The sequence below is a fragment of the Rhinopithecus bieti genome, unplaced genomic scaffold, assembly GCF_001698545.2.
Source record: "Rhinopithecus bieti isolate Rb0 unplaced genomic scaffold, ASM169854v2 scaffold_1853, whole genome shotgun sequence".
Classification (NCBI taxonomy): domain Eukaryota; kingdom Metazoa; phylum Chordata; class Mammalia; order Primates; family Cercopithecidae; genus Rhinopithecus; species Rhinopithecus bieti.
The window spans coordinates 5,461,319-5,487,674 of record NW_016804151.1 but is presented as its reverse complement, the minus strand read 5'-3'; the positions used below and the strand labels follow the sequence as shown (position 1 = coordinate 5,487,674).

At 42.3% G+C, this 26,356-nt stretch overlaps 1 protein-coding gene across 2 annotated transcripts in view; it reads right to left on the bottom strand.

Moving 5' to 3' along the window:
* Positions 1-24,098, bottom strand: part of AATF (apoptosis antagonizing transcription factor) — a 115,075-nt gene extending 90,977 nt beyond the window's left edge. For both annotated transcript variants that reach the window (XM_017866990.1, XM_017866989.1), the window contains exons 1-4: positions 23,761-24,098; positions 22,581-22,772; positions 19,635-20,054; positions 19,028-19,165 (exon numbers count right to left, since the gene is read on the bottom strand). In XM_017866990.1, the coding sequence (XP_017722479.1) occupies positions 19,028-19,165; positions 19,635-20,054; positions 22,581-22,772; positions 23,761-23,851 (841 nt within the window). In that variant the 5' untranslated portion in view covers positions 23,852-24,098. The remainder of the gene's footprint in view (positions 1-19,027; positions 19,166-19,634; positions 20,055-22,580; positions 22,773-23,760) is intronic.
* Between the last annotated feature and the right edge of the window lie 2,258 nt (positions 24,099-26,356).

Sequence of the window (26,356 nt, the reverse complement as noted above, 5' to 3'; positions counted from 1 at the left end):
TTCTAACCCACATCAAAATCTAGAAGCTCTGTGTAATCTATTATTCTCTTCTGGGTAAGGTTTTAGTACCAAGGATATATATTTCAAGCAAAAATGACACTATAGGTTGATGTAGCCCATTCCTCTATCCCTAGAAGTACTGTATCATGTATCCGTTACCATAAGAAATATTCCCAGAGTTATCTGGGAATAAGCACACGTATACCCCCTCCCTCAATCCAAGCAAAACGTACACAATAATCAAGCCAGGCTGAAGGGTTCAACAGTGAGCCACTGTGGAAAACAGGTGGAAAATACTCCAAGGAAACAAGATTAGTGGAGAGGAAAATAGAAACTCATAGAAAACAAAGAAGAAAGCTGGGCTGCCTCTTTGTACTCAGACCTTTCTCCCATCCCTAACCCATGGTAGCCACTGATCTGTCCCAATAATTTTACCTTTTCCAGAATGTCATATAAATGGAATTTCCAAGTATATAACCTTTTGAGGCTGGCATATTTCACTTAGTATAATACCCTTGAGGTTCATCCACATTTTTGCCTGTATCACTAGTTTATTCCCTTTTATTGCTGACTAATGTACAATTTGTTGTACATTTGGTGTACATTTGGACATTTGGGCTGTTTCCAGTTTTTGGTGATTATAAATAATGCTGCTATGAATATGCATGTACAAGACTTTGCGTGAATGTATGTCTTCATTTCTCTAGGGCAGATATCTAAGAGAGGGACTACAGGATCAGGCTCATATGATGAATATATGTTTAGCTTTATTTAAAAACTGCCAAACTGTTTTTCCAAAGTGGCTGTACTATTTTGCATTCCCATCAGCAATGTACGAAAGTTCCAGCTGCTCTACATTCTTGCCAGCACTTGGTGTTGTCAGGTGTGTATTTGTGTTTGGCCTAATAGGTATGTAGAGGTAACTCCTTGTAGTTTTAATTTGCATCTCACTGAACATTAAAGATTAAGTTAAATATCTTTACATGTGCTTATTTGCCATCATATATTGTCTTTGGTAAAGTGTCCAATTCTTCTGCCCTTTTTTTTTTTTGAATGGGTATTTTTTATTGTTGAGTTTTGAGAGTTCTTTATATACTCTGGACACAAGCTGATTGTTAATTATGTGATTTGCAAACATTTCCTCTTGGTCTGTAGCTTATCTTTTCATTACTTTAACATATCTTTCACAGAGCAAAATATTTTATTACTGATTTAGCCCAATTATCAATTTGTTCTTTTATGGACTATGTTTTGATACTGTATTTAAAACTCTTTGCCTAACCCATGTATTTTTCAAAACACTTTATGATTTATGTTTAAGTCAATATAAACTGACTGTCTTGTGTTAATTTTTATATCAAGTATGAGGTTGAAGTTCATTTTTTTTGCAAATGAGTGCACAACTGTCCCAGAACCATTTGTTGAAAAGACTATCCAGGCCGGGAATGGTGGCACATGCCTGTAATCTTAGCACTTTGGAAGGCTAAGGCAGGAGGGCAGGAGTTCGAGACCAGCCTGGGTAACGTAGGAAGACCTCATCTCTAAGAAAAATAAAGAAAATTTAGCAGGTCATGATGGCATACACCTGTAGTCCCAGCTACTCAGGAGGCTAGGGTGGAAAGACTGCATGAGCCAGGAGCTCAATGCTGCAGTGAGCCACTGCACTTCAGCCTCCACAAAAGAGGAAGACCCTGTCTCTAAAAAAAAAAAAGAAAAGAAAAGAAAAAAAAGAAAGAAAGAAACTATCCATTCTCCACTGGCTTGACTTGGCACCTTTAAAAGTCAACTGCCCATTATCTGTATGAATTTATTTCAGAACTCTCTATTCTATTCCACTGATTAAATAAACTTTTTAAAAATGTAACTTTTAAAAGGAGTAAACCCACAAAAGAAAGGCGAAGAATGAGAGACAGGATAGCAACTCAGTTCTGTAACCTACCTATACAATTATTAGAATGTTTAAAATTAAGAACATACCACATTATGAGGAAGTGGAGCAACTAGAAATCTTACACGCTGCTGGTGGGACTGTAAAATGGTACAACCACTTTGGAAAATAGCTTGGCAGTTTTGGGAGTTAAACATGCATTTACCATGCAACTCGGCCATTCTATTCTTAGCTACCCAAGAGAAATGAAAGTCTATGTCCATATAAAAACATCTATATAAATGTTTGTAGCAGATTTATTTGTAATAGCCAAAAACTGGAAACAAAACAAATTGTGGTACACCCATACAATAGGATACTACTCGGCAAAAAAAGGCAATGAACTACTGACACATAAAAAAATATGGAGGATGCTCAAAATAATGATGCTGAGTAAAAGCCAGACTAAAAAGGATACAAACTGTATAATTCCATTTATATAGAATTCTACAAAACGCAAACTAACCTATACTGACAGTAGATTTAGTGGTTGCCTAGGGACAAACAGGGAAGGCCAGGAGGGAAAGATTGTAAAGAGGCTGAGGAAACTTCTGCAGATGAGGAATATGTTCATTATCTTGACTGGGGATGGTTTCCCGGGTGTATACAAATGTCAAATTGTACACTGGACATATGGGCAATTTATTATGTCAATTACATCTCAACAAATCAGTTTTTGAAAAAGCAAATGGACAAATAACAACTGACTTAGCTAACCCGAGCAAGACGACTGGGGTGCTAGCAATGAAGAATCAGATGCAACCTCACTTACAGTCCAGAAACAGAATGCAGAGGATTCAGGAACTGGCAGTGCCCAGCACTTCTAGAAAAGGAGATCAAAGCAGGCCTAAAAACAACTGGAGCACTTAAAATATCGCATCTTCTTACTTAGGCAAAATTTAGAGGTTTATCCTTGAAGAGAGTTAAAGAGACAGTCTCTGTACAGGGAGATTCCAGACCATAGTTGAGGGCAAAGGAGTAATATTGAAAACAGGGGGACTAAGCTGAAGCTTACAGATTGAATGCCGAGATCCGCAAGCCTACTCACCTCCTAGAGTGTTGGCCACCAGGCAGGAAACTGGAAGTCCTCTAGATTTTGATCTCATAAAGAGCAAAGATCTAAAGATACTGCCATTGGGAGTTCTCCCAAGATGGCACAGATAGATTGCTTTACAACGGAGACCACAGACAAAAGGCCCATCCAACATACAAGTTCCCCAACAACTTTTGGTATGATACACTTAAAATCAACAGAGAGCTTAAAGGTTCACCAAAAATCCAAGAAAAACATGTAACATGTTATATAGGAGTTAAAGCAAAAGCAAAAAACAAACAAACAAAGAAAGTAGCTTTGAGGAAACAGACTATGCAGGAAGAACACATACGAAAATACATAGGCCAGGCACTGGGGCTCACATCTGGAACGTCAGCGCTTTGGGAGGCTGAGGCAGAAGGATCACTTGACCACTTGAAGCTAGGAGTTCAAGACCAGCCTGGGCAACACAGCAAGACGTCATCTCTACTAAAAATAAAAATAGCCAGGTGGGATGGCATGCACCTGTAGTCCTAGCTACTCAGGAGGCTAAGGCGGGAAGATAACCTGAGCCCAGGAGTTTGAGGCTGCAGTGAGCTATGATCACACCACTGTACTCTAGCCTAGGTGACAGAGTGGGATCTTGTCTCGAAATAAGAAAAAAGAGAAAAACCCAAACAATAAATAAAATAAAATAAAATAAAAATATGATAGAAAAGGTCATGCATGGTGGCTCACGCCTATAATCCCAGTGCTTTGAGAAGCCAAGGAAGGTAGATACCTGAGCTCAGGTATTCAAGACAAGTGTGGCCAATGCAGCAAAACCTCATCTCTACAAAATCTACAAAAAATTAGCCAGGTGTGGTGGTGTGCACCTGTAGTCCCAGCTACTTGTAGGGCTGACGCAGGTGGATTGCTTGAGCCCAGGAGGCCAAGGCTGCAGTGAACCGAGATCGAGCCACTGGACTCAAGCCTGGGTGACAAAGTGAGAGCCTATCTCAAAAAAAAAAAAAAAAAAGAAAAGAAAAGAAAAAAAAGATAGAAGAAATTTTAAAAACTCAATAGAGAGTATTGAAAATAAAGCTGAGGAAATGTCTTAGAGAGGGAAGGATGAAAAATTGAAGAGAAAAAAATCACAGAAACAGTCTGACGCCAAATAACAGGCCTTCCAGAAAGAGAGAGGAGAGAGAGAAAGGAAACACAGGGGAGAAAGTAAAAAACAAAATAATTTCAAGAGGATTTTCTAGGACTGAAAGACATGAATTTCTAGATTAAAAGGCCCTCCAAGTGCTCCGGACAACAGACAAAACAGATCTATTCTATGGTACATCATTATGAAATTTCAGAATTCTGTGGACAAAGTCTGCAGTTTCCAAAAGGAAAAAAAAAAAAAGCAAGATCTAGAATCAGAACAACTTCTGGCTTACCAATTGCAACTTTAGAAGATGAAATACAATGTAACATTCTATAGAATTCTACATAAAAAGGATCGATCGTGATGACAGAATAAAGGTATTTTCAGACAACTGAAATCTAAAAAAATTTGCCTCCCACACACCCCTTCTCAGCAAGCTATGAGAGGATGTGCAACACAAATTGGAAGTAGCCAATAAAGACTCTGGAATAGGGGATCCACAGAAGCAAGAAGTTAAGGTAACCCCCAGTATGATGGTGACGGCAGATCCCAGCATGACAGCTGGATACCTGAAAAGGTAAACAGGCCAGATGAGAGCAAGTCGAAAAGCTCTGGGAGGGACTTCTTAAGGAACATCAACTAGCATAATATTTGATGCAACTTAAGACTTGAGAAGAGATTTAGCTACCTGGAGAAAAGTTTGGGCTTGAATTACTACACAGAAACTCAACAAACAAAAATGTAACAATCAACTCTAGAAAACAAAACAATGTGTGGGAAAGGAAAATAATCATTATTTATTACGTGGCTCAGCTGTGAGAAGTGTTTATAGACATAATAAATACTGAACACTGATCTAACCAAACTACAACATAACCACAAAGCGGCAAATTAACAACCTAACCAGAAAGTATGCATGAGTATAGCAGGAGTAAGAGCTAAATCTTCATTTTTATAAAGGGCAGTCAACAGGTAATGACTAAAACTGAAAACTCAAGTAGAAACAAACCATGTTAATTAGAGAAATCCATGGATTCAAAACAAAAACAAAAACAAAAAAGGTACAACAAAATAACTTAAAATATAATTGTTGCTTCAGGAGAAATGGTTATGGCACAGCCATGATACAAGCAGCAGACTACTGGTTTTCATAACAAGCTTCCTAGAATTATCTGACTCTTTAAACTGTATATATGTATTGGATACAAAGTTTAAAAGGAGGGCACAGCAGCTCATGCCTGTAATCTTAGCACTTTGGGAGGCCAGAGCAGGAGGATCACTTGAGGCCAGGAGTTTGAGATCAGCCTGGGCAACATGGTGGGCAACCCCATCTCTACCTCCTCCCCTCCCCCGCAAGAAAAGGAAAATGTCCAAGACAAACAAAAAATCTGGTTGAGACAGGAACAATTCCAGGAATTAAAATGACTCTACAAAAACAACAAAAAAACTTTAAATTTACATAATATACTTTTATTAGTTATATAGAAAAGGAACACTCAGGAATCAAAAGACCCCTTAAAGACTAAAAATATGATTTAAAAAGAAAACTTCAGGCTGGGCATGGCAGTTCACACCTGTAATCCCAGCATTTTGGGAGGCTGAGGCAGGAGGATCACTTGAGCCCAGGAGCTCAAGACCAGCTTGGGCAACAGAGTGAGACCTCATCTCTACTAAAAATTTTTTTAAAATTTGCCAGGCATGGTGGCACACACCTGTAGTCCCAGTTACTTGGGAGGCTGAGGCAGGAGCATCTCTTGAGCCCAGGAGTTCAAGGCTGCAGTGAGTTATGATCACATTACTACACTCCAGCCTGGGCAACACAGCAAGGCCCTGTCATAAAATAAAACAAAATAAAATATGAACTTAGCAGCTTAAAATAACTTAAAATTAATTTAAAATATCTGGAAATCAGCTTCAAAAATCTTTCAGAACATAAACATGGTAAAATCACAAGAAGATGGAAAATGAAAAATAACACATAAGAGACACACTAATCCAGGCTTAAAATCTAAGAGAACAGAGAAAATGAAAGGAAGAAAATTATTAAAGAAATATTAGAAAAGATATTCCCAAAACTGAAGGACCCCAGTCTTCATACTTACTAAGGTAAATGTTTAGCATAATAAAAATGACCCATACTTAGACATCTCTTCAGGTAATTTCAGAAAATCAAGAATAAAGACAGCCTGGGGAACACTGCAAGACCCCATCTCTACAAAAAAGAAAAAAGAAAAAAATTAGCTGGACGTGGTGGCATGTACCTGATGCCCAGCTACTTGGGAGGCCGAAGTGGGAGGGTCACTTGAGCCCAAGAGTTCAAGGCTGCAGTGAGCCACGACTGCACCACTGCACTCCAGCCTGGGCAAGAGATGAAGGCCCTCTCTCAATAAAAAATAAAAATACAAGAAAAAATAACCAAGAAAAGATCCCAAACATGTCCAGAGATAAAAATAAGTCATCTACAAAGGAATGAGATTCATACCTTGTCACTGGAAAACACTGGGATGGTAGAAGACAATAAGGCATATAGTAGGCTGAATAATGGTCCCCCAGAGATATCTACATCCTAAACCCCAGAACATATGAATGTGGCTTTGTCAGTAACATATTAAAAAGTCAAAAGGGGCCAGGTGCAGCGGCTCACGCCTGTAATTCCAGCACTTTGGGAGGCCGAGGCGGGCGGATCACGAGGTCAGGAGATCAAGACCATCATGACTAACACAGTGAAACCCCGCCTGTACTAAAAATACAAAAAATTAGCCGGGCGAGGTGGCGGGCGCCTGTAGTCCCAGCTACTCGGGAGGCTGAGGCAGGAGAATGGCATGAAATCAGGAGGCAGAGCTTGCAGTGAGCCGAGATCGGGCCACTGCACTCCAGCCTGGGCGACAGGGCAAGACTCCATCTCAAAAAAAAAAAAAAAAAAAAAAAAAAAAAAAAGTCAAAAGGACTTTGCAGATATAATTAAGTTAAGGATCTTGAGACTATCCTGGATAAGCCAGGTGGTCCAATGTGATCTCAAGGGTCCTTATAAGAGGAAGACAATAGGGTCAGAGTCAGGAAAGGAGAGGTTGGAGAGATGGAATTGCTGGTTTTAAAGATGGAAGAGGACCATGAGCAAAGAATGTGGCCACCTATAAAAGCTGGAAAAGGCAAGCAAACAGATTTCTCCTAGAGCCTCCAGGAATAAAGCCCTGCTGACACCTTGATTTTAGGACTTGTGACCTCCAGAACGATATGATAATCAGTGTATGCTGTTAAGTCACCAAGCTTGCGGTAATCTGTTACAGCAGCAAGAAGAAACCAGTAACAGGCAATACTTTCTAATTCTGAGGGAAAGTACTTTTCAATCTAGAAAGGTCTACCCAATCAAACAAGAATATATCAAGGAGGAATGAGGGCAGAATATTTTCAAACCTACGAGAACTCAGATAACTTACTCTGGATGCATGTTTGGCAGCAAATTGACAGAGTAAACTGAGATAACAGAAGAGCCTGAAAACCCAAAAGCTGTAGCTCTCTTCAGAAGAGCAATGAAAGAGAGGCCCAAGAGTACAGCTGTGCATTACTCCCAGAGAACAACCAGCTCAAAGTGGAAAATTTAACACAAGGGATGGCATGATGTAAAGTTTAGGAAAAAAAGGATTGAGATGATAAAACTGAGCTACAAGGGTGGGGGGCAAAAAATTACAAAACTAAGGGGAAAAAACAATAAATTAATAGGAAGCAAACAGAAAATAGCATGATTTTAAGCAGGTAATGGAGAGCAACTAAAAACTTGAACTAAACTAGGAATATTCTCCTTTGAGTGGACTAGGAGCCATGACTGAAAAAAAAGGAAGAAAATACAATTTTCCAATTCTTCCCTGTCCCAGCAGTCTACCTTATTTACATGGTAATTACACTGTAAATGCAGTTTGTTGGTGTTTTTGTTTTGTTTTGTTTTAAAGACAGAATCTTGCTCTTTCACCCAAGCTGGAGTGCTACGGCGCGACCTTGGCCCACCACAACCTCCGCCTTCTGGGTTCAAGCGATTTTCCCGCCTCAGCCTCCTGAGTAGCTGGGATTACAGGCACCCACCACCATGCGATGGTCCACATTGCTATCTAAGGCACTCTTGTGCACTGGCCCCATCTCCACTCCATCCCCACTCACCCACCACAGGACGTTGTAACAGCAGATGTCCCCCTCTCCTGCATCAATTTATCCCTCTCTGCTGGGTCACTCCTATCAACATACAAACATGGTAATATTTTACCTTAAAAAAAAAAAAAACAAGCAAAACACCCCTCTCATGACCACATCCTTCACCATCTAATGTCCCATCTCTCTGCTCCCCTTTAAAGCAACAACCCTTCAAAGAGTTGCCTATACTTTAATGTTTCATTTTCCCCCATTCTCTCTCTTTTTTTTTCTTTTTTAAAATTAATTTTTAAAAATTGAGATGCGGGTCTCACTATGTTTCCCAGGCTGGTCCTGAACTCCTGGGCTCAAGTGATCTGTCCACCTGGGCCTCCCAAAGTGCTAGGGTTATAGGCATGAGCCACTGTGCCCAGCCACTCCATTCTCTCTTAAACCCATTCCAGTCAAGCCTGTAAGCCTACCAGTCTGCCAAACTTCATCAAGGTCAAGGATGCCCACCATGTTGCTAGATAAGTCAATTCTCAATTCTCATCTTACTTCTGTTAGCAGCAGTCTCACCTTTCATATCAGAGAATAAATAAGTCAAGACATAAAGATATAAACAAAATATCTAAAATTACAGAAGTAAAACAAATAAAATGTTAGTCAAAGGAGTACTGTCTTCCTGAAGGCTTCTGTATATTTATCTTACTCCTGTGTGATTTTAATAAAACAATTTAAGAACAGGTTTTAAGACATAAACAACAGAGTATCATCTTATGCAGCAGTTGGGTTCTAAAGTCTGAGCATAAAGCAAAAAGTCAAGTTTTGACAAAACCATTGTGAAAATGCCTTATACTGTACATAATGGATATTATTGTGTGAAAGATAGCATTGTGCTATCTTTCAATAAGTTCAACACAGCCAGTCCTTACCCTCGAACATTAGCCCACAGAGCACTTTGTCAATTAAACACAGATGATTCCATTTAGGGACCGTCCTGTACAAAGACTGCATGCTGTAACTTTAAGCACCAGATTAATATTCTGTTAATCGATGCTCACTAAAGAGGTACCCAAGAACAAAAAATAACCAAGGTAATAAAAGAATCCGCCTGCCATCTGGTGCATACTCTACGCTCACTGAATAAAGTGGCAGGCAGAATTAATGGCACTATATAAACAGTTTCTCTCTCCTTGGTTTTTGTTTTGTTTTGTTTATTTTGAAACAGAGTTTCGCTCTTGTCACCCAGGCTGGAGTGTAATGGCGCGATCTTGGCTCACTGCAACCTCTACCTCCCGGGTTCAAACGATTCTCCTGCCTCAGCCTCCCCAGTACCTGGGATTACAAGCGTCCATCACCACTCCCAGCTCATTTTTTGTATATTTCATAGAGAGGGGGTTTCACCATGTTGGCCAGGCTGATCTCAAACACCTGACCTCAGGTGATTTGCCCACCTCGGCCTCCCAAAGTACTGGGATTACAGGCATGAGCCACCATGCCCAGCCTCTCCATCTTCTTTTGGCCAGGCGCATATAGTTATGTTTGAGTTAATTAAATGTACACATAAAGAGGCACCATTGTACAATGATAAGTACAACTTCACCATGAATATAGTGACACAGTGATCCTACTATGGAGCTACTAGCTACTCCAAGTCAGGGCTACTTTCTTATCTAACTCATTACTATTAAAATTTATTTTTCTGAGCTACTCTGGGCCACTCTGCCTATGCGATAGCCCTGCTCTGTCTATGGAGCAGTCAAAAAAAAATTTTTTTTTCTGGTGCTGAAGACAACTCTCACTCCTAAGAAACCCAACCCCAAAACAACTCTCACTCCTAAGAAACCCAGCCCCAAAACAGTGAAATGTATTTTCTAGCTAGATTGGTATCAGTAGTTTTTAAGCTGCGCTTAGCTCCCATGGGTCTGTGACCCATTTAGGGCTTATACTCTCAGGGTAGGTAGAATCAGTGCATAAGAATCTGACATGATACTCCCCTCCTCATTCCACCACTTGGTGACTTTGGAAAAGTTCTTGCTCTGTGATCCAGCTTTACTCTCAACATTATATAAATGCCTAATTAACTAAATTGGACAAAGTAGTAGCTCAAAAGGGACAAAAAGTCTTCCTACACAGAACTCACTCTCTAATAAATGGATAAAACATGGCATATGTTATTTAAATGCTAACAGGTATTATATAAATATCAAACAGAAACTTATCAAGAAATGATTGCCTTCATTTCCCACCTACAGTTTAGGAAAAAAAGATCAATAATACCTTGTGGAGGCAGGAGTGTAGGAAAACAACTATTACAGATGAGAATTTAAATTGTTACAATTCTTCCAGGGGCTACTTAGGCAATATATTCCAAGAGCCTTTTTAAAAAAACAATGTACAAGGCCTGGCACTGTGGCTCATGCCTGTAATCCCAGCATTTTGGGAGGCTGAGGCAGGCAGATTTATCTACCTGAGGTCAGGAGTTCAAAACCAGCCTGGCCAACATAGTGAAACCCAGTCTCTACCAAAAATACAAAAATTAGCCAGGCGTGGTGGCGGATGCCTGTAATCCCAGCTACTCAGGAGGCTGAGGCAGGAGAATTGCTTGAACCCAGGAGGTGGAGGTTGCCGTGAGTCAAGATCCTGCCATTGCACTCCAGCCTAGGTGACAAGAGTGAAAACTCCGTCTCAAAAAAAAAAAAAAAAATCAATGTACAAGTCCTTTGTCCCAGCAACTACATTTCCAGGGAATGTAGATCTGTGCAATACGATACAGTATCCACTAGTTACATATGGCTACTAAGCACTCAAAATGTGTCTAGTCCCAATTGAAATGAACTGTGATTACAGGATATACTCTGGATTTCAAAGACTTAACATGAAAAAAGGAATGTAAAATATCTCATTAAGATTTTTATATTGATCACATTGAAATTATAATATTTTTGATATATTGGGTTAAATAAAATGTCTAAAATTAATTTTACCTGTTTCTTTTTTAAAATGTGGTTATTAAAATTTTAATTACATGTGGCTTGCATTATATTTCTACTGGACAGTGCTATTTTTAGACAAACTGCACAAATATATATGTACAAGGATATTTATCAAAGCGTGTTTTATACAAGTGAAAAGCTAGAATAAACCTAAGCACCCATCAATACAGATTGGCTAACTAAATTGCAGTAAATCTATAAAAGGAATACTTTAACTCCTAAAATGCTGATGTACATTTAAATATACTGACATGAAATATTAAGCAGGAAAACAAGCCTGAAAATAGTACATATTTATATGATTCCATTTTTTGTTTTAAAAAGTGTGTGGTGTGTGTGTGTGCACGCAAAAAGGTCTGGAAGGATATTCATCAAAATGACAACTATGGTTATCTCTGGGCAGTAGGATTACAGCTAATCCTTATTTTCTTCTTTATGCTTCTATGTATTTTCCAATCTTTGAAATAAGCATGACATACTTTTATAATTAGAATGCTGAAGTTATTTTCAAAAATGATAGCCATCAGCTGAAGCAAAGAGATCAATCTTACATCATCTTGGCTAGATGAAGTCTGCAGCAATAAGGGTCCTTAAGCCTACACAATGTTACAATTAGTGGGGGTTGCAAGTGCCTTTGTCCCAAGCAATACTTAAACCCATCCCAAGTAATTAAAAATATTTCAAGGTTCTACAGAACATTGTGAGAACTTTGCCATGAACCCATAAAGTGTTAATTGAGAGAACTCTGAAATAAGTGTTTATGGATTTTTCACCTAAGGCAACTAAGTAATTTAAAACGGGGGGATTTTGGTGATAAAATTAGTCGCCTCTGGGACAGGGTGCTGGGCTGCAGGGGCACAGGATTATCACTGTATAGTCTTTAGCATTTTTGAACCATGTGAATGTACTGCCTACTTAAAAATAAGTAAAACTTTAAAAACAAAACATTATCAAGACTCCATGATTGCCCATAGCTTATGCAAAATTTAAAACATTATTCTTTAAGGTGTCTATTATTGTTAAGGACAAATTACCATTAAAAGTTTCAGTCTAGCCGGGAGCGGTGGCTCATGCCTGTAATCCCAGCACTTTGGGAGGCTGAGGCAGGCAGATCTCGAGGTCAGGAGTTCGAGACCAGCCTGGCCAACATGGTGAAACCCCATCTCTACTAAAAATACAAAAATTAGCTGGGTGTGGTACCACATGCCTGTACTCCCAGCTACTCTGGAGGCTGAGGCAGGAGAATCACTTAAATCCAGGAGGCGGAGACTGCAGTGCACCAAAGTCGCGCCACTGCACTCCAGCCTGGGTGACAGAGCAGGACTCCATATCGGAAAAAAAAAAAACAAAATTTTAGTCTAGTCAAGTCAAAATAATTGGGGCTCTTAGGGAAGGACCACAAAGATATAAGAGGGTAAGTATGAAGTGGGAAGATGACAGGGTGCAAACAAAATATAATTTATTAATAGTGAAATTTGTTTTCATACTCTTAGGCAAGTAAAAAATCTGAATACTTCCTCTGTATTTATATTACATTATACTGTGTTCTTGGATGTTTTGCTTATGGGAAATATCAAAATGTCAACCATTGTTCCTATTAAAAGTCTTTAATGATATTGCATTTTAGACCTGTAATGAAACATGGTGCTCACTGCAGTTTGTAATGCATCTCATTAAATACATTAATAACATGCATTTCACTAAAAGGTCAACTTATTATGACTGAAGTTTAGCTTTCCTTTAATCACTTCATTTAAAGCTATAGAACAAACTCTGAAAAAGACAGTAGAGTACCTGTTACAGAAACACTCTCTAGGACCTTTCGCCTTAAAGAAAAGAAAAAAAACAAAAAAGACACGTACTCACAATTTTCCCACCCATCCAAATCAGTCATTTTTTTTGTTTGTTGGTTTGTTTGTTTGTTTTTTTGAGAGAGTCTCGCTCTGTCGCCCAGGCTGGAGTGCAACGGTGTGATCTCCGCTCACTGATAACCTCTGCCTCCTGGGTTCAAGCGATTCTCCCACCTCAGCCTCCCAGGTAGATGGGATTACAGGCACCCACCATCATGCCTGGCTAATTTTTGTATTTTTGTAGAGACAGGGTTTCACTATGTTGGTCAGGCTGGTCTTGAACTCCGGACCTCAGGTGATCCACCCACCTTGGCCTCCCAAAGTGCTGAGATTAAAGGCGTGAGCCACCACACCCGGTCTGTATGTTTGTTCTTTTTTTGAGACAGAGTTTTGCTCTTATTGCCCAAGGCTGGAGTGCAGTGGGGCAATCTTGCCTCACTGCAACCTCCACCTCCCAAGTTTAAGAGATTCTCCTGTTCAGCCTGAGTAGCTGGGATTATAGGCGCCTGCCACCACACCCAGCTAATTTTTTGTATTTTCAGTAGAGACGGGGTTTCACAATGTCAGTCAGGTTGGCCTCCAACGCCTGACCTCAGGTGATCCTCCCACCTTGGCCTCCCAAAGTGCTAGGATTACAGGCATGAGCCACCATGCCAGGCCAGTTATGTTCATTAAGAAATTACTGTTAATGTTTTTATGTGGGATTATGGTATAATTTTTTAAAATCCTTATCTTTTGAACATACGTGCTGAAAATTTTACTGATGAAAGGATGTGTATTATTTGCTTCAAAATAATCCAGAAAGTGAGCGAAGTTGGTATAGCTACAGATGAAATAAGCTTGACCATGAATTGATTATTGCTTAAGCTGGTGAAGGCATGTGGGGGTTCATTGTGCTATTTGTCTACTTTTATATAAGTTTGATATATCCCATAATGGAAAGTTTTAAATAACTCATGGTGAGATTTCCTTAGGTAACTTCCCTTCTTCCTTACATATCATTGCCACCAACATAAAAGACACTTCTTAACACAGTAGAACGTTTTAAAAGAAAGAGAAAAGGCCGGGCGCGGTGGCTCATACCTGTAATCCCAGCACTTTGGGAGGCCAAGGCAGGCAGATCATGAGGTCAGGAGTTTAGGACCAGCCTGGCCAGTATGGTAAAATCCCGTCTCTACTAAAAAAAAAATTACAAAAATTAGCCGGGTGTGGTGGCACGCACCTGTAGTCCCAGCTACCCAGGAGGCAGAGACAGAAGAAGTGCTTGAACCTGGGAGGCAGAGGCTGCAGTGAGTCGAGATCGCACCACTGCACTCCAGCCTGGGTGACAGAGTGAGACTCCGTCTAAAAAAAAAAAGAAAAAAGAGAAAAAAGAAAGACGGAAAAAGCAAACCTTTTTAGAGAAATGGTTTTGTGCACAGAAAATCCCTTAATTTTGTTAAGATTACTCCATGACTTACCACATATGCAGCTACTAAAATATCAGACAATGTCTTTGAAATCACTTCCACAGTTCAAGTTTAAATTACCAACATGTAACACCAGGTGACTGGGGACTAAGTTTATATGTTTGGGGTGGTGTGTGGAGAGGAAGGAGATATTCATTTAGTTTCTGAAAAGTAGAGTTTAGGGTGCTGAAGCTACAAAGGCATGGTACTCAGGAGTTTACTGGGGCTAGAATACAGCTGGAAGTCTGTTATTTTAGAGGCAATAGTTAGGGCTATCAGAGTAAGTGACAATGCCAAGGAGAGACTATATTGAGAAAACACAACCTGAGGACGGCATTCTAAATGGAATGAAATTTACGTTGAGAGGATACAAAAAGAGCTAGAGAAGAGATCAGAAAGGTAGGAGAACCCAAACAGCACAGGTAGTGTCACCAAACCAAAGTATTTCAAGGAAAAGTTAAACACTTCAAGGAGGTAGTAGCTGGCTATGGCAATAAGGAAATCTGCAGCCATCTTTCCATAGTGTCATAAGAGGCCAACACTGCATTGTAAGTATTAGTAAACTACAACACTTTACAGAACAATTAGTTAAATTATATAAAGAATCCAAATACTAATAAAAAAGTAAAAAACACTGAAGACTAGTGATGCTCAGTTACACTGATAACCATTGAGTGATTGCTCACATGGTCGAATACTGCCAAATGCCTCTTTGAGCAGAAGATAATACTAGTACCTAACATTCATGGTGAGATGTGTGCCAGACACTGTGCTAATGCTTTCTATTGATTATGTCCTTTAATCCTCACAACCATATTATCCCCATTTTACTGTGAAGTTAAGTAACTTGCCCAAGGTCACATGGCTAATCCATTGCTGAGATGAAATCTAAACCAAGCCGGTCTGACTTTAACTACTCTGTAAGACCAAGCAAATTGAAAAGAGATTTAATTAAAGACAATAAGTTCCAGTGTTTGTTCTGGGGTTGGTACAAATTCAGCCTATGTTCCACATCAGCTATATAGCACAGTATAAATAGGTCATCCAGAGTAATGTGACCAAGAATTTTCTCTCTCTCTTTTTTTTTGGGGGGGGGGGGGCAAAGGGTTCCCCTTTTGTCATTTACCGGGGAGGGAAAGGCCAGGATCTCAGCTCCCCAAACCTTTGCCTTCCGGGTTCAAGTGATTCTCCTGCCTCAACCTCCCAAGTAGCTGGGACTACAAGTGCACACCACCATACCTAGCTAATATTTGTATTTTAGTAAAGATGGTATTTCACCATGCTGGCTAGGCTGGTCTCAAACTCCTGACCTCAAGTGATCCGCCTGCCTCAGCCTCCCAAAGTGCTGGGATTATAAGCGTAAGCCACCATGCCTGGCCAAGAATTTTTTTTTTTTTTTTGAGACGGAGTTTCGCTCTTTTCGCCGAGGCTGGAGTGCAACGGCACAATCTTGACTCACTACNCAGAGTTTCACTCTTGTCACTTAGACTGGAGTGCAATGGCATGATCTCAGCTCACTACAACCTTTGCCTTCCGGGTTCAAGTGATTCTCCTGCCTCAACCTCCCAAGTAGCTGGGACTACAAGTGCACACCACCATACCTAGCTAATATTTGTATTTTAGTAAAGATGGTATTTCACCATGCTGGCTAGGCTGGTCTCAAACTCCTGACCTCAAGTGATCCGCCTGCCTCAGCCTCCCAAAGTGCTGGGATTATAAGCGTAAGCCACCATGCCTGGCCAAGAATTTTTTTTTTTTTTTGAGACGGAGTTTCGCTCTTTTCGCCGAGGCTGGAGTGCAACGGCACAATCTTGACTCACTACAGCCTCCGCCTCCCAGGTTCAAGTGATTCTCCTGCCTCAGCCTCCCGAGTAACTGAGATTACAGGCGCCCACCATCACACTTGGCTAATTTTTGTATTTTTAGTAGAGACGAGGTTTCACCACGTTGGCCAGGCTGGTCTTGAACTCCTGACCTCAGGTGATCAGCCCACCTCAGCCTCCCAAAGTGCTGACATTACAGGCGTGAGCCATTACACCCAGCCAAGAATTTTTCTTAAACTCTGGGGAGTATACAACATATTAAAACAGGGGAGTATACAACATATTATGTCATATTGCCACAAGAAGACCAAAAGAGACAAAAATTAGCTACTCTTCAAATGCACACAAATTCTCATTATTAGAAAACTCCCTACCCTCTCATCTTAGGATATGTGATACCAAAGTTCCTTTCTTCTCCCTCCTCCACCACAACCCACCCTGTCAGATTAATAGATGCTGTCAGATTAAATGAGGTTCATCAATGAGGTAGAGGCAATTGGTTAAGTACAAAAAAGAGTAAAAAGATCAGAACAAAATAAAAGTGAAATAACATTGCAGTGATTAAAGACACTAAATGGGCTGGGTATGGTGGCTCACACCTATAATCCCAGCATTTTGGGGAGGCTGACACAGAAGGATCATTTGAAGAAACTAGGAGTTTTGAGACCAGCCTGGTCAACATAGTGAGACCCTATTTCTACAAAAAAAGAAAAAATTAGTCAGGCATGGTGGCTCATGCCTGTAGTACCAGCTACTCAGGGGGCTGAGGCGGGAAGATCGCTTGAACCCAGGAGTTCAAGGTTGCAATGAGCTGTGATCACACTACTGCACTCCAGCCTGGGCAACAGAGCAAGACCCTGTCTCATAACAAAAAGGAATTAAATCGTATCCAAGAATATGTGTCTATTATACTGGATACTGACTAACCCCTAAAATATCTGTGTTTTAAGATGAATTTTTTAAAATGAAAAGGCTCAAGCAAAAGAATGAGTAACAAAATGAAAATGCCTTATCGTGAAACATTTAAAACATTTAATCTAGAGCAGTCTAGGTTTCATTCCAAAGGCATATCAGGAATTAGGGTACTAGGGCACTACACATAGCAGGGAAGTGCTCCAAAAATCTCAAAAAACTTGAAAACCATCAATCTGTCATCTATTTGAGAGGAAAAGGAGGCAAAGACAGGGGAGGGGATATAAACGGCCCACCTCACCCTCACAGGCTACACAAGGTTCCTGGAAGGACTGCCCAGACTTCCCACAAGGGAAGAAGCAGACTTCAAGTGTGGCAGGACACAAAACCCAAAAACTGGACTCTAGGAAGCCATTCCTAATTACATCAGATATTCACCTACGAGAAACGTTCCAAATTAGATATCCTCCTCAGGTCACTTCCAGCTCTAACTCCATGAAACCAAAAAAACAAGTTTTAAAGAGCAAATGAAAACACAAAGTCTCAGCATGCAAGTAAGACATGTTGATCCCAGCTGAGCACAGAAGCTCACGCCTGTAATCCCAAAACTTTGGGAGGCCAAGGCGGGTGGACTGCTTGAGCCCAGGAGTTCTAGACCAGCCTGGGCAACACAGACTGTCTCTCTTTAAAAAAAAAAAAAAAAATAGATAGAGATAGAGATAGAGATAGAGATAGAGATAGAGATAGAGATAGAGATAGAGATAGAGATAGAGATAGATAGATAGATAGATAGATAGATAGATAGATAGATATAGATCTCAAACACAGCGCACTCACCCTAAATCTCCCTGTGCCCCAGTCCTTCAGTGCCACTGGGTACACAGGCAAGCAGCACACAGGAAGCAGTGTGGTGCAGAGGGAAGATTCCTACATCGTAAGGCAGAAAAGTTGGAGCTTCATCTCTGCCACACAAATAAGCTCTGCAACTTTGGGCAAGTCATTCTAGGTCTCAATTCTCTCATGTGTAATATGAAGACACTGGGAACCAAATAGTCTCTCAATTCCTTTTCTCTTCTAGAATTATTTATAGCTGAGTAATTCTCCTCTAAAATGTGTTCCTCCCTTGGCAGTATCACCCTTCCTCACTCTATGCCACTTGAAGAAAGATATAAATAAGATCATCTTAGCACATTGTCCTAAAAACCTCTCAAACATAGGAAGCATCTTTTAAACACAGATACAACCAAGTTTAATGAGCTGAGTTAGACATTCTTTTTCTCCCTTTCTACGTCAGTGGGTTTTCAAACAGCTTTAAACAGGGCCAAGCTCAGTAGGTCACATCTGTAATCCTAGCACTTTGGGAGGCAAAGGTGGGAGGGTTGCTTAAGGCCAGGAGTTTGAGACCGGCCTGGACAACACAGTGAGACCCTGTCTCTACAGGCACGGTGGTACATGCTTGTGGTCCCCGCTACTTGGGAGGCTAAGGTGTGAGGATCACTGAGGTGGGAGGATCGCTTGAGCCTAGGAGGCCAAGGCTGCAGTAAGCTGTGATAGCGCCATTGTACTTGAAACTGAGCAACAGAGCAAGACTCTGTCTCAAAAAAAGAAAGAAAGAAAAAAGAAGCAACTTGGAAAGCCAAGGGGGATAGAGAGGGGAGAGCAAGGGCAGATGAGAAGAAAGCACAATAAACATGGCTCAAGCTCCCAGTCCACTTCAGTCAAAGCTGTCTTCATTTGACAAAGTGGTTCTAAGTATCCCAACAGAACATAAGTATTCTTACTATTTTTCAGTGCGCTGGAAAATTCTGGGCCACCTTTGTCCTTGAACAATGGGAAAACATCTGGTTGAGGAAGTTGGTTGGTGGTCAACAGAGCTTTTTGTAGTTTGATCCTTCCTTCCAAGAGCTGGTCCCACAGTGCTGAAAAAGAAAAGAGAATCCCATTCCTCAATAATAAGATGCTCTGGGGGTGAGACGGTAGGGGCGGGGAAGAACAGGAAACCACACCAGTCTCCAAGCACTGCAGCTTTAGCACTTTAATGCCATGGAAACAAATATTCTCTATTACAAAAAATAAATTCAGTATCCATGAAGCAAGTATTTGCTACAGCAGAGTGGGAACGCTAAAACCCAAGGAGAGAAGAAAACACTCTTCTCTTCAATCTTCCCCAGTTGCAGGCAGTACTAGAGCAGAACCAGTTAAGCAGATCAGTGCAGAAATGGCTGGCTAAGCATACAGGAATAGGGCTTTAGGCCTCTAGGTAAGTGGGGCATGTCACAAACTAATTGAAAGGACACAGGAGACAGAGAATAGCCAAAAACAAACATGAAAAGTAGACCAAATGCAGATACTTTGAAAAACAGGCAATCAGCAAAACCATGTACAAACCTATCTGGTTCTTCACGGCTCTTCCTTTCTCCACTTCCTCAGAAACTTTGATACTGGAGAAGGTCATCACCACACCATCATCCTCACTGTTTCTATCTCCAGCCCTGTCTTCCTCACTCTCGCCTTGGAAGTCTTCCTCATCATCCCCTTCTTCCATGCCACTCTCTTCGTCTTCCTCCTCCTCCTCACTGCTCCCAAGGTCATCCATTCCCTCAGTAAACTTCTCAAAGTCACTGATGCTCTGGACACTGAAGCCCGGTGTTTTTGCAGAGTGGCGTCTGCTCTTCTTGCTCTTGTTCTCCCGATGACCACCACACTCTTGTTCCTCAGCAGCACCCAGGTCATCCTCATCAGATTCCTCCAGATCCAGTCCCTCTGAATCTTCATCTCCAGACCCTTCCTCATCAGGTATTTCCTCGTCTAAACAAGAAGAGAGGGAAGAAAGAGAAAAATGGGGGTTACCTGGAGAAAATACCAAGCCATAGAATTCATTTCAACTAAAGCACTGTGGCATCAGGGGGGAAAATATCTTACTGTACTCAATTCAACAATATATTTATTACATATCTACAATCTCTAAAATGGCTAAGGGAGAAGCAAAGATGAATAGAACATGGGTCCTACCCTAACAAAAGGAGCTAGTGGGAAAGACAGACTCACAAAATTACAACTCAAGGAAGAATCAGAAGTGCTTTGACAAAATTTCAATAACCCAGAAGAGTGAGAAATTTTAACTGTGGGGCAAGTGAATTTAAGTTAAGCTCTAAGGAAGAGCTAGCATTTGGTCCGGCCCTTGAAGAACAGTAAGATTTCAACTGGTGTTAGAGAATTACGAGTTTTCCCAAACATGATCTGAAAAAATGTACAATCTATCACACTCATGTGCCCTATTTACTAAATACTTATTAAGCACTCACTATGAGCCAGGGGCTAAGGAAAGACAAAGAGAATTTAATACCTGCAGGGAGGAGTTCATGGTCTGGTGGGAGGGGTAGATATGCACGCCAATAATTATATTACAACATCATTAGTACACAGTGTATGGAGATGGAACCACCTAACTCTCCTGGAAAGATGGGGGATGGTTTCATGTGGAGAAGGAGACATTATAATTTTACTTATGAAGCATAAGGGAATGAAGAGAGAAGAAAAACAGGAAACCGCACTGGAGTGCAGGATGCACAAAGAAGTGATGGGAGATGAGACTAGAAAGTTGCTCAGGAACCACATCAGGAAGGGTCTTGTCTTTGATGAGGACTCTGAACTTGATCCTATAGTAGATAGAGTGCTAGTGAAGGCTCCTGGTTTTACTTATGCTTAGAGTATCATCTGATACTTAGAGGTTTTTACAGTTTATCCAGTCTGTTCCACGGTAGAACATAAAAGCCCCATGTGTTTCAAGTATGATTCTAAGATAGACCAGTTTCTCAAAACTTTCTTCAATAAAATAAAGATTTTAGGAAAGCATGATGGGTCTTCAGTGCTTCTTTAAAGAGGTATATATAAATATAAACTTAAGACACAAAGCTGCCAAAAATACAAATACAGAAACTCAGTGCCAAAACAGTAAACAGAAATGATTATTTAAATTCTTTGAATGTACGCCATTTCTCAGATTAAGAAACATTCATAGAGTTTACTACAGTGTACATCTTGGAATCAGACGGCCTTCATTTGAATCCTGTTTCTTCCGCTTACTAACTATATGACCTTGAGCAAAGTTACATAACCAACTTTTCCCCCAATTTCCTTATCTGTAAAATAGGGCTAAGTAGTAGTAACTTTCTGGGCGATTGGGAGGATTAAATTAGGTGATACATGTAGTGATAATGGTGATAAATTTTTATAAAAATTTGTCTAATTCCAGGTGATGTTACAACATTTTTTTTTTTTTGAGGACTCACTGAGTCCCAGGCTCTTAGAACTTAAATTATAGAGCTAAACTCAGTGCCTGACGCATGGTGAGAACTCAATAATATTATCATATTTGTCTCATGATTGGTCCCTTTATCAGTCTCCAGGCAAATATGAAATGAGCTTATCAGGAGCTCCCAGAACTACATCAAGGACTAAATCATAGCTATCATAACCTAAATGATAGTTCCTTGTATATTATCTATGGATTCTCCACAAGATGCCCCTGACCTTTCTAACGGAAAACAAACGACATTCTCTCAATAATCACCATATCTAGCCCCTTCTTCCACTCTGAGAAACTTACAGTTCTTTAAAACTATAAGCGCACAGACTCCTAACTCTTTTGCAGGGAAGAGAAGGATTAGGTGACTTTTTAGAATGGCAAAAAATGAGTTTCACAAATAACTAATATTACACAGTGCTTCAATGCAAGACCTGAAAAACCAAAAGACAGGGGTCACAATTCAAGGGTAACATGCTCATCAGACACAGTGATTTTTCAGCTCATAACCCTCTCCAATAGCCAATATGCACTGCCTTCTCTGTCACTCCATTGTAGGGTGAGTCATTAGTCTGAACATAAGGAGTACAGCAACTGAATCACTCTGGGCTTTAGATTCCTTATGAAGTGAAATGAAGTCATCTCTAAGACCCTTTCTAATACCAAATCAATGGTCTCTCCTAAGATAACAGGTATGGGTGCCTGACCAACACGGACAAACCCTGTCTCTACTGAAAATACAAAATTAGCCGGGCGTGGTGGTGCACGCCTGTAATCCCAGCTACTCGGGAGGCTGAGGCAGGGGACTCGCTTGAACCCCTGAGGTGGAGGTTGCGGTGAGCCGAGATTGCGCCACCGCACTGGCAACAAGAGTGAAACTCGGTCCCAAAAAAAAAAAAAAAAAAAAAAAAAGGATAACCGGTAGGGGTATGCAGACTAGTCTTGCAGAGATCATGGAGGGTGGTGGGAGGATTTTAACCCTAAAAAAATTAGGGAAGAAAGAGTTCCATGCAAAAACGTCTACTCACCAGACGATCCTGGCAGAGTCTGTTCCCAATGGTCTTCATTCCATGCTTTTCTAGAGGTGGTTCTGCCGCAATACCTTTTGTCTGTGTCCAAGAGGGAGGCTGATGCCAGTTTTCTAATGCTACCCACTGCTAGGAAATCACCTTCCCCATCTTCCCCTTCATCAAACCTGTCAATCACTCTGGCAGCAGTAGCTGTTGGGGGAGGGGGAAAAGGAAACAGAATCTCCAAGTTAGCAGAAATTTTAATGGGAACCCAGGTCGACCCATTCATCTCATACTTGAATGTCCTCTACAAAATCCCCACCAACTTCCAGGAATAGGAAATTCATTCTTTCCCAAAGTAGAACACTGTCTTATTGCTGTTTCTAAACGGAGAGATGACTCCCGGCATCTACTAGTGGGATCTATCTCTATGACTTGGATCCTATCAAACTAGTTGAATTCCTCTTCAATGCGTGACAGTCGCTCTAATATCTTAAATCAGCCATCACGTTCTCCCCTCACTCTGTCCCATTCTTTGGGGGAGTTTTCTTTGCTTATTCTGGCTAAACAGCCCCGGGTTCCTTCAACTGATCTTCCTAAGACATGGCTCAGCACTCGCATTTATCCCTCCTTATTCTCCCTTTCTCACACTTTTGACTCAAGTCTAAAGCAGGATTACTCCCAGCTAGACTCTGAACATCAGCTTACAAAACAGCAGTCTCAGTCGTCAGCCACTGAACAAGTGTCTTGAGACTTCAAAAGGCTTAAACAGCACCAGAAAATCCTTCCATCAGTCTCCAACTTAGTTTTTCAGAGCAACCAGAGTTAAAAACACGCGACTTTCTTCTCCCCCTTTCTAACGCAATACCAGAAAGGACATCCTCAAAGCTAACTTCCAACTTGCTAGCAGACTCTCTGGCTTCCTCCAACAGCCCTGGAGCAAGTAAACCCGAAGACCACCTCCTCTCGGCCTGAGCCCTCGATCTGTTCCGCCCATCCGGCCGAGGACCAAGTTTCGAGTGCCTGTGAAAAGAAGCCGAAGCCCTCCTCCCGAGCCCTTGCGGGAGGGGACATTCCTCTGCGCCAAGCGAAAGAACGCAGGCCCGGCGGCCTCGCGCACGCCCCTCCCACGCCGCCCCCGGGCCCCACAGGGCCTGGCCCACCGCTCTGCACGTGGCCTGCCCCAGTCCAGCCTCACCCTCCTCGGGGTCCGCCTCAGGGTCCGCCTCGCTTGGTCGCGGGTTCAACAACTGTTCCAGTTGCAGCGCCAGGGGCTGCGGCCCCGCCATCGTCACCAGCTTCCGGTCCACTCCGCTTCGCGCCCTTAAATGTGCTGCCCAAACCCCGGCCCCGACGCTCCCTCCCGGCCGGGTCCTCGTCGCCCAGATCCGATTCCCCAACACCACCAGAGACCGCGCGGAGGCCACCCGACAGCTCGGGACCGGCAACTTCCGGGAGGCGCGCGGGAGGGGGCGGGGCCTGCGCGTCACTGCGGGCGTTGCTAGGATGAAGGCGGAAGCGCGCAGAAGGTTGAAGAGATTGGAGCCGTGCGGGCGCGTGTGCGCGGGCGCGTGCGCGTGCGCGGGACGGGGCGGTGCGGAAGCACGCAAGGGCACGTAACCGCTTCGGTAGCTGAGACGGGATTGTGATGCGCGCGGCCAGTGTACCCGTGTACAAAATATGCCTCGAGATTTGTGCGAGATTCGCTTAGGAATAAAGCGTAGCTTAGCCGTGCCCACGGTGGCTGATTTGGAAAGGGGGAGGGAGTAAAGCTTAAGCTGCTCAAACCGCAGGTGCGCACTCGGGCGCGTAGAGACTGGGAACCAAAACAGGTTTGGCATTTCGCAATTTAGAGTAGTCTGAGGCCGGACGCACGCCTCCCGCCCTTCAGCGGCCAGGATTTGGGGAATCCTATGTCGGGGATGTGCACATGTAAGTGTGTGGCGGACTGCTGGCGTCTATTAATGGAAATACTTAGGAATCGCTGTGGCTAAAGATAGTTTCTGTAGCGTCTCCAAGTATCCTTGCCTGAGCAAGAAAAAGGGGGTGGGGTGTGGATTACTCCACTGCATACCCCTCGGTATTGATTATCTTTGCTGTTCAGAGATGAGGGCATGCTCAGACACCTTAAGCAGGTGCAGAAATGCAGAAAAATACAGGTCTACCATTAGAGGAGCAGACTCAAAATATAAAGACTTAATAGTATAAATGTAATTGCACCCGGCACACGGAAAGACACAATCGCTTTACATCCTCTTTCTTTCAAGCATTCCCTGACTGCCCACTATGTGGCAGGCACTGCTAGATAAGATACAAGATAAGTTGGATTCTCTCCCCACGGTGATCAGCCTAGCAGGGTAGACAAACATGTAAACAGAAACTGCAATAAGGGATGATAACTGACTACAAAGTGGTCTATTCTTATGGTATCTGTTGGAGGTTGCTTGTAGAGACCTAGACACCTCTAAACAGAATCTGCCTCAAAAGGATCCAGAAAAGAGATGTTAGTGGTGCACTGTGGCAGTGCCCCTTGGGTACAGCCCAAGCCAGTTGGATCCCACAGCTGAACAACTGGGGAACCCCCAGCTCTCCACCGTCTCCCATGGAAACCAAGGGAAGAGAGGATCTCTGACTTTCACAATCATCATATGTCCTCAGGATTAAGAGCAGTAAGAGGACACCACTTTAGTGGAGTCTGTTCCATGTCCCTGTAAAGTGGCTCTTTTTTTTATTTTTTATTTTTATTTTATTTTATTTTATTTTTTTGAGGCGGAGTCTCGCTCTGTCGCCCAGGCTGGAGTGCAGTGGCCGGATCTCGGCTCACTGCAAACTCCGCCTCCCGGGTTCACGCCATTCTCCTGCCTCAGCCTCCCGAGTAGCTGGGACTACAGGCGCCCGCCACCTCGGCCGGCTAGTTTTTTGTATTTTTTAGTAGAGACGGGGTTTCACTGTGTTAGCCAGGATGGTCTCGATCTCCTGACCTCGTGATCCGCCCGTCTCGGCCTCCCAAAGTGCTGGGATTACAGGCTTGAGCCACCGCGCCCGGCCAAGTGGCTCTTGAAGAATGAAGACAACCAGGGCTGCAGAGGAGAAGGAGAACCTATCTGAGGGTAAACCCCCTCAGACATGGAAGGAAAAGAATGCCAGGCTAGGCAGGGGACTCAGGAGAAGAAAACTGCTTTTTACCATCCATAAGAGAACTTAGCCTAGGAGAACAGTTTTTTGTTTTCTTCTGTACTTGCAGTCTTGTGCCTGCGTCTGGGCCACCCAAGCAAAAGTGTGTTCCTTGGTCCTTGGCAAGGTGCCATGGGGCTTCAAAGGACAAAAATGTTTCTCCCACCCCACATTTAAGAAACAACCTCCTGCAATCCTATTCCCTTGCTATGTTGGGTACTTACAATGTTTGGAAACCTGGCCTTCAAGGTAAAGAGAAGGAAGGAAAGAGAAAGGGAGGTGAGTCAGTGCAGAGACCACCTCTAGGCTGTCATGCAAACAGGACACTGCTGGCCAATTTGGGGACTGTGCTGGGCACACACTCGGCAGAAAATGCCATAGACCTGTTTACTTACTCTCCCTTCTCTATCCCGGTCCCTACTGACTTAGGAAGCCATTTTAGCAAGGAATCAAGACCGCTCTACTGTCACACACATCCCAGGGCCCCCCAAAATGCTTGCCTGACCTTATACTGAAGGTAGAAAGAGGACTCCAAGAATGGAGGGAAGAGGAAATAATTCTAGGAATTAAGATGCAACTGAGAGCAGCTGAGGCAAGGGATGGGGGCGGGGCGGGGGGAG